The sequence below is a fragment of the Aricia agestis genome, chromosome 21 (assembly GCF_905147365.1).
Source record: "Aricia agestis chromosome 21, ilAriAges1.1, whole genome shotgun sequence".
Classification (NCBI taxonomy): Eukaryota; Metazoa; Arthropoda; class Insecta; order Lepidoptera; family Lycaenidae; genus Aricia; species Aricia agestis.
Window position 1 is genome coordinate 550,357 of NC_056426.1, and position 7,260 is coordinate 557,616.

Genomic DNA, 7,260 nt, shown 5'->3' on the forward strand with positions numbered 1-7,260 from the left:
GTAGAGTTATAATTTTTTTCCTGAATATCTACGGCCACTAATACAATGTCCCTATGTTTTCTTTTTTTTCATAATTTAATTATTAAATAAGATATGAACGTTCAAAAACCCAAAAAAATGGCCAGATTTTCCACTGTGTTCAAACGTCCAGAAAACGGATTTGGATAGATTATACAAAAAAAGCAAAACATAGGAACACAGCTCAAGCCTTTTTTTAATCTTTAATGAAAAAAGTACTTAAATCGGTTAAGTTTTGGAGAAGGAATCAGGGGACAACGAATCGTTGATTTTCTGGATTTTCTGCAGTTGTCTCTATCGCGTTCTGCGGTATAGGCTTGAGGTAAGGGAGACAGCTATAGATATTACACGTACTTTTTTTTCATTTCTCTAGCCGCTGTGGTATCCTCTTAATGCGACCGCTCTAGAGCAGTCGGTTGGGTTCCGACTGCAACTTGCTGTCTGTCTATGGCCAGTCTACGCTGTTATTACCGCGGGCCGCGGCTGACAAAACTGTCCTGTACGACAAACGACAATTCGTCAAAAATGACGATACTTCTTGCTTTATGTATGTTCTAAAGACTGAGAGTACTGGAGGACATAGATTGCTCTTTATCCCGAAGTATAATGTTGTTTGCATTGTTTCAGCCGCGTAGCCGATATGCTGGAGGTGGTGGGGGAGCGCGTGGGGGGGTGGTGTGGGCGCGACGGCTCGCTGCGGCAGGCGGTACGCGCGCGCCGCCGCGACGTGTACGCCAAGCTCGACGCCGACGCCGCTGTGAGTATGTACCGTGTGGTGCTGGATTAAGGGCCAACCCACACGTACCACAACCACATCACATCGCAACGACAAAATGTCGTCGAGCAGTGGTTACGTGTGAATGGTGTCGCTGTAGCTTTTTGTAGTTGCTTTGTGGTACCGACAAAATGCCGACAAGGTTACGTTGTCGCCAGTGGTTGCAATGTGGTCAATGAAACGGAGGGAGGGAAGAGCGCGGACGGTGTGCGCGCACTGTCATTGCATCGACGCAACGTTGTGGTTGCGATGTGGTCGGCCGTGGTTGCGATGTGTTCAGTATCACACAAGTGGTCGACAACGACTGCAAAATGTGGCACGTGTGAATGGTTCAGTTCATTTACAATACGAAATATACGCCCGACCACGTGGTGTGGGTTGATTGTGGTACGTGTGGTTGGCCCTAAGCGGCGCGTCGTTTATTTTCAGCTCTATCGGGCAGGCAGGGACGTAGACGCGAGAATGTAAATAGTCTAGACTAGCAGATACAGACAATAACCAGACCAGCCAGCCAGCTCAGCCGAACCTGTATAAAAAGAAAGTCTCATTAAGAGGAGTCCACACCGCCCTTTTTTCCATACAAACGTTGTCCCCTGTTTCCTCCCTGGATAATGCTAGAAGAGTTATATTTTTTTCCTGAATATCTACGGCCACTAATACAATGTCCCTATGTTTTCATTTTTTTCATAATTTAATTATTAAATAACATATGAACGTTCAAAAACCCAAAAAAATGGCCAGATTTTCCGCTGTGTTCAAACGTCCAGAAAACAGATTTGGCTAGATTATACAAAAAAAAGCAAAACATAGGAACACAGCTCAAGCCTTTCTTTAATCTTTAGTGAAAAAAGTACTTAAATCGATTAAGTTTTGGAGAAGGAATTCTGGAAGGAGTTTTGGACAAAGAATCGTTGATTTTCTGGATTTTCTGCAGTTGTCTCTATCGCATTCTGCGGTATAGGCTTGAGGTAAGGGAGACAGCTATAGATATTACACGTACTTTTTATTCATTTCTCTAGCCCTTGGTGTATCCTCTTAAATATATTAATAGGGTTTGCATCGCAATGTATGCATGTTCCTGTAGTCACAACTCACAGTAGTCGTAAGCCGATCGCACATTTGTCAGCACCGTACGCGCCGTACGCGTCGAACGCACCGCATAGTACACGAAATGCGGCGCGTACGGTGCGGACGAATTTGCGAGGTTTCACATCATTTTATACAATGAATTCTAAAATGCGGCGCGTTCGGCGCGCGCGTGCTAATAAATGTGCGATCACCTGTAACTGGTAACGTCTACAGAAACTCGTGCTCCACCTCCTTTTTGCTCAACGACGCCGGGAACCGCGAAAATCCTTTGACAGGTCGGCTATCGACGATAACCAATAATGCTTTAGGGTGAAGCCAAACGAGCGTAATTTCAAATTTGTGAGTTGTGAGTCGCAGAATTTCGGCTGGCAGAAATTCTGCTGCATTCAGTTTAATATAAAAGTCCTGTTCGATTCACACGAGCGTAATTTTGTGAGTCGTGATTTGTATGAAATGATATTTACGCGACCGAAATTCTGCGACTCACGACTCACGAGTCACGACTCCCCACCCGCTCGTTTGGCTTCACCCTTACGTTGCTTCACGCTTTCTCGTGGTTCTCTGCATCGTGTACAAGGACCATAAGCGCAACAGTTTGTCTGGGTGACTGGCACTACCCTCTAAAGTCTAATCGCAATCAAGAATTGAAATACAATTTAGTATGCCATGGGATAGTTATTGTTTTTCCTGAATGAACGGCAATTCTAGTTTATGCATAAAGCTACATGACGGGCACAACGGAGTTCGGAATCGTTGACCGATAAAAAAACTCCTATGTCCTTTCCAGGGACACATAGTATCTCCATGCCATCTGACGTGGGAGAGCCATGCTTCGGCACGAATGGGCCGGCTCGACCGGAGAGATACCACGTCCTCACAGAAAACCGGCGAGAAACAGCGCTTCCGCTGTGTTAAGTTCGCCGAGTAAGTGAGTTTACCGAAGGCCCAATCCCCTACCCTTTTCCTTTCCCTACCCTCCCCTATTTCCTCCCGTACCCTCTCCTATTCCCTTCCCTACCCTCCCCTATTACTCCTTAGAAGGCCGGCAACGCACCTGCAGCTCTTCTGATGCTGCGAGTGTCCATGGGCGACGGAAGTTGCTTTCCATCAGGTGACCCGTTTGCTCGTTTCCCCCTTATTTCATTAAAAAAAAAAAAAAGCCAATTCTCAACATCTTGGGCGTGACAGACAAGTACACTTTCGCATTTATAATACGCGCACTCGGCGCCATTATAAATAAATAAAATAGCAGACTTTACGTAATAAACAAATGATTTACTGCTAAGTTAGTTATGAGAATCAGATGCGAGACAGTGCAAGTCAATGACCCGGACCAGACGACAAACGCTCGTACTTGATTTTTTTTTTGATGCTAGTAGCCTAGTAACGTGCCCAAAAAATAATTTCATATATTTATTTCCCTTATTTTCGTTAATTATTGGGCAGAAAAATCCTGAACTATCTGGATAAGATAGTGAGTAACCGATATCGAAGAAGGAAAAAACACGTTTGATATTCAGGACGAGTGTTGTGTAGGTCAAGATCACAGCATGAGGTCGATCTCACGGCTGATGGGGATCCAAGGTCGAAGGACTGAAGGACAATGAGTGCTTACTGCTTGTCAAAAACTCAAAATGCATTAAGAGGGCGACTAACCCCAAAAATCAAACATCGTCCTTCTCTCTTCACACTCATGCCCGTCTTTCATATGTCAGGTGAAAAAGAACGACGCGAATTCATCGCCAAATTAGTTTTTTCTCAATAACTCGATAAATATACAACATTTTTGAAATCCGATAGGTCGATCTCTCGATGAAAGAATTTTATACAATGTGTTAAAATATTAACTTAGTTCAATGCACGGTTATGGCAATATATAATTAATGGTATTGCTTAATTCCTACTATATATAATTAATGGTATTGCTTAATTCCTACTAAAATAACTAAAGAAAAGAGGCGGCAAAATGCTCCACACGCGCCCACTGACGTTTCGCGGAATAACGCGCCCACTCTAGGGTTAATAAAGTTGTGGATAGCCTATCCGGCACTTTACCAGGAAGAGGTGAAACAGGTCCTTAGACTCCTTAGTGTATGTTTTCTACGCAATGAGTCAGTGGTAGGTACTATACTAGTGCAAGGCCGGGTCGACCTCACGCCTTACTCTTGGGGATTTTCTTGAGGATAGATCATTTGCCATTGAATGCACGTTTGAAACGTGATCATCAAGGCAGACACTATACAATGTATAGTATAGTAGCCAGTAGGTATACATAATACTACAAGGTATAACAAAACTAAGGGCCTTTCACCACTTTTTGATAAAGTTTCGAATAGGCAACCGTTCCGTTTTTGACAGCTCTTCTCCGTAAGTACTTGATCTGTCAAGTTATCAAGAAGTGGTGAAACAGGCCCTAAGTGATATAATATAATATTTTAGAGTTTAGAGTGTGTAAGGCCCGATAAATAGTCAGTCCTCAAGATGCATTCCGAGTCCGATTGTTTGAGTCCCAAAACCGTTTCGTGGTACAGGCCCTGGTCACAAAACAATCGGACTCGGAATGCATCTTGAGTACTAACTATTTGTCAGTACTCAAGATGCATTCCGAGTCCGATTGTTTGAGTCTCAAAACCGTTTCGTGGTACAGGCCCTGGTCACAAAACAATCGGACTCGGAATGCATCTTGAGTACTAACTATTTGTCAGTACTCAAGATGCATTCCGAGTCCGATTGTTTGAGTCTCAAAACCGTTTCGTGGTACAGGCCCTGGTCACAAAACAATCGGACTCGGAATGCATCTTGAGTACTAACTATTTGTCAGTACTCAAGATGCATTCCGAGTCCGATTGTTTGAGTCTCAAAACCGTTTCGTGGTACAGGCCCTGGTCACAAAACTAGTATCGAAAATATTTCAACCAGCAATGAAGCTTTCATTGAGATCCACCAAATTTTGAAGTACGCATCGGGTCACAAAAATATTATTAAATGGCACGATTATGACTAAGTGCTCCCAAGTCCCACACAAAACTGCAAATTCGCAACGCAATGTAATTTTTAGTATTTTTTTTTTATGAAATAAGGAGGCAAACGAGCAAACGGGTCACCTGATGGAAAGGAACTTCCGTCGCCCATGGGCACTCGCAGCATCAGAAGAGCTGCAGGTGCGTTGCCGGCCTTTAAAAGGGAATATGGTAATAGGGTAGGGATGGGAAGGGAAGGGAATAGGGGAGGGTAGGGAAGGGAATATGGTAGGATATTGGGCCTCCGGTAAACTCACTCACTCGGCGAAACACAGCGCAAGCACTGTTTCACGCCGGTTTTCTGCGAGAACGGTCGAGCCGGCCCATTCGTGCCGAAGCATGGCTCTCCCACGTATAAAAAAAAAACAAAGTTTTGTTGCAGTTTTTTGCGATGCGAATTCGCAGTTTTGTGTGGGGAAATGGCGCATTATACGAAAAGGTTCGCCATCCCTGAGTGTAGGCTTAGGGCATAGCTTAGGATGCTGATTAGAGATCGTGTTTGTTGTCAGGTGCGCAACGCGACGCTGTACAGACTGAAGGAGGGGCCCGTGGTGCCGCCGCCGCAGCCCCACACCAGGCCCACTATTGGGCTCGCCTGCCCACGCTGCGCGCCGCACTCCAGAGTAAGTAAAATGTTGTAAGAAACCTAACTTTATTGCTTATCGCGCAGGAACCGTACATTTTCCCGGGGAGAAAAAGGATCCTATGTCCTTTCCCGGAAAAGTATCTCCATGACCAAGACACGCTAAACTTATAAAACGGAAAACCCCTCCTGTTGGTTTTTAAAAGCACCGACTAAAAAAAATAACAAGAACTTTGTGCTAGTTTTCCACTAGGTCATTTAAAAGTCAGAATTCAATAATATTATTCGAAATTTAAATAAACTACATTCAAAATAAGAATTTGAATTTCAAACAGTTTTAATTTAAGATGTACTTATAATAAATAATTATTATATAGTTATAGTTCCATTTAGCGTTAAAAAAAGATCAAAACGCTAGGAGGCATTTTGAGCATATTTTGAGCGAACGCTAAATTGATCGCTCAAAATATGCTCAAAAGGCCTCCTATTTTGAGCGAACGCTAAATTGAACGCGCGGCGGTGATGGTAAACAAAAAAGTTTGGTTCAAACTTCAACGTGCAACACGTGTGCAACGTCATGTCGGATTATTTACTGTGCGTGCTAGTAGCTCCCTCTGCTTCGACCTTTTCGACATTCCTTATTCTTTCGTACATATTAAATTCGCAAAAAGTTTTATTCTGTTTAAAACACAACGGTAGGTATGTATTGTGAGTATTTCATTGTTTAAAATGCTAAATATTCGCAGACTACGAGTTTCGACGAATTATTATGACACGCCACACTTGCAAAGGTCATGCAAGGTCAACTAAAAGGCGAATTCTTGTCAGATACAGTTATTTCGCGAGGAGCTTTTCTTGACTTTTGCAAGTCAAAAAACTGGAGTTTCAACTTTCAGCCAGTGCCGTAAATAGGGCGGTGCCACCGGTGCCCAGGCACAGGGCGTAGACTCTGGGGGGGAGGGGGGGGGAGGGGGAGGGGCGCAAAAATGGCCAGACCAGGCAGGTATATTATTTTATACAGGATAATTTCCCACTGCACCCCTAGTGCTGCACAATGTGGGTGGTATAATCATAACAGGCGAAAGGCCTACTTGATATCAGACGGCTCGCTTGCTTGTTTTCCTATAACAGTTCATTAAAAAAAGTTTGTTTTCCAAAATTTTAGTACCTATTACCAACAGTTAACACCATGTTTTATTTTATCACCCTGAAATAAAATAAAATAGGCCTATACATAGAATTACCCCTATCATTTCTAAAAAAAAACAAGGGCGCACTCGCACAGGGCGCAAAAAAAGCTATTTACGGCACAACCCCTACAAATTCATTATTCAAATGATTTTACACGACCGCACATTAGAGACACGACAGTTTTTAGACAGACTATCGCATAATAAAAAGTACTAGACGGCGGAGACGCGCACATTTGAAACAAAACGTCTCATAAACAAAGTTGTCTAATGCGTACAAGAACTGCACGGCGACAAGTCTGACTAACGACCTTCCCTTTGAAGTGTATGCGAGCGCGCACATCAACGAATTTCTTCTAAAACCCAACAGTCCGGTCGTAAACCGGACGGTGTGTGTCTTGGTGTGCGCCGCGTGGTAGACACAACTGTTTCTCTTTAAGAGCCCATATGACCCTAACTTGACTACATACTTTAACCTAGATCTCAAAATCTGTAAGGTCTAGAAAACTGATTTTTTGACACAAGTAACTTCAGTTCATAAAGATTAAATGCTCAAGACGAAAACACGATTACTCAAAAATGCTC

At 43.4% G+C, this 7,260-nt stretch overlaps 1 protein-coding gene across 1 annotated transcript in view; it reads left to right on the forward strand.

Annotated features, from left to right (window-relative positions):
- Positions 1 to 7,260, forward strand: part of LOC121737639 (glycerol-3-phosphate acyltransferase 1, mitochondrial) — a 42,705-nt gene that overhangs the window by 8,807 nt on the left and 26,638 nt on the right. The window contains exons 2-3 of the mRNA XM_042129299.1: positions 646 to 775; positions 5,412 to 5,525. Coding sequence (XP_041985233.1) covers positions 646 to 775; positions 5,412 to 5,525 — 244 coding nt within the window. The remainder of the gene's footprint in view (positions 1 to 645; positions 776 to 5,411; positions 5,526 to 7,260) is intronic.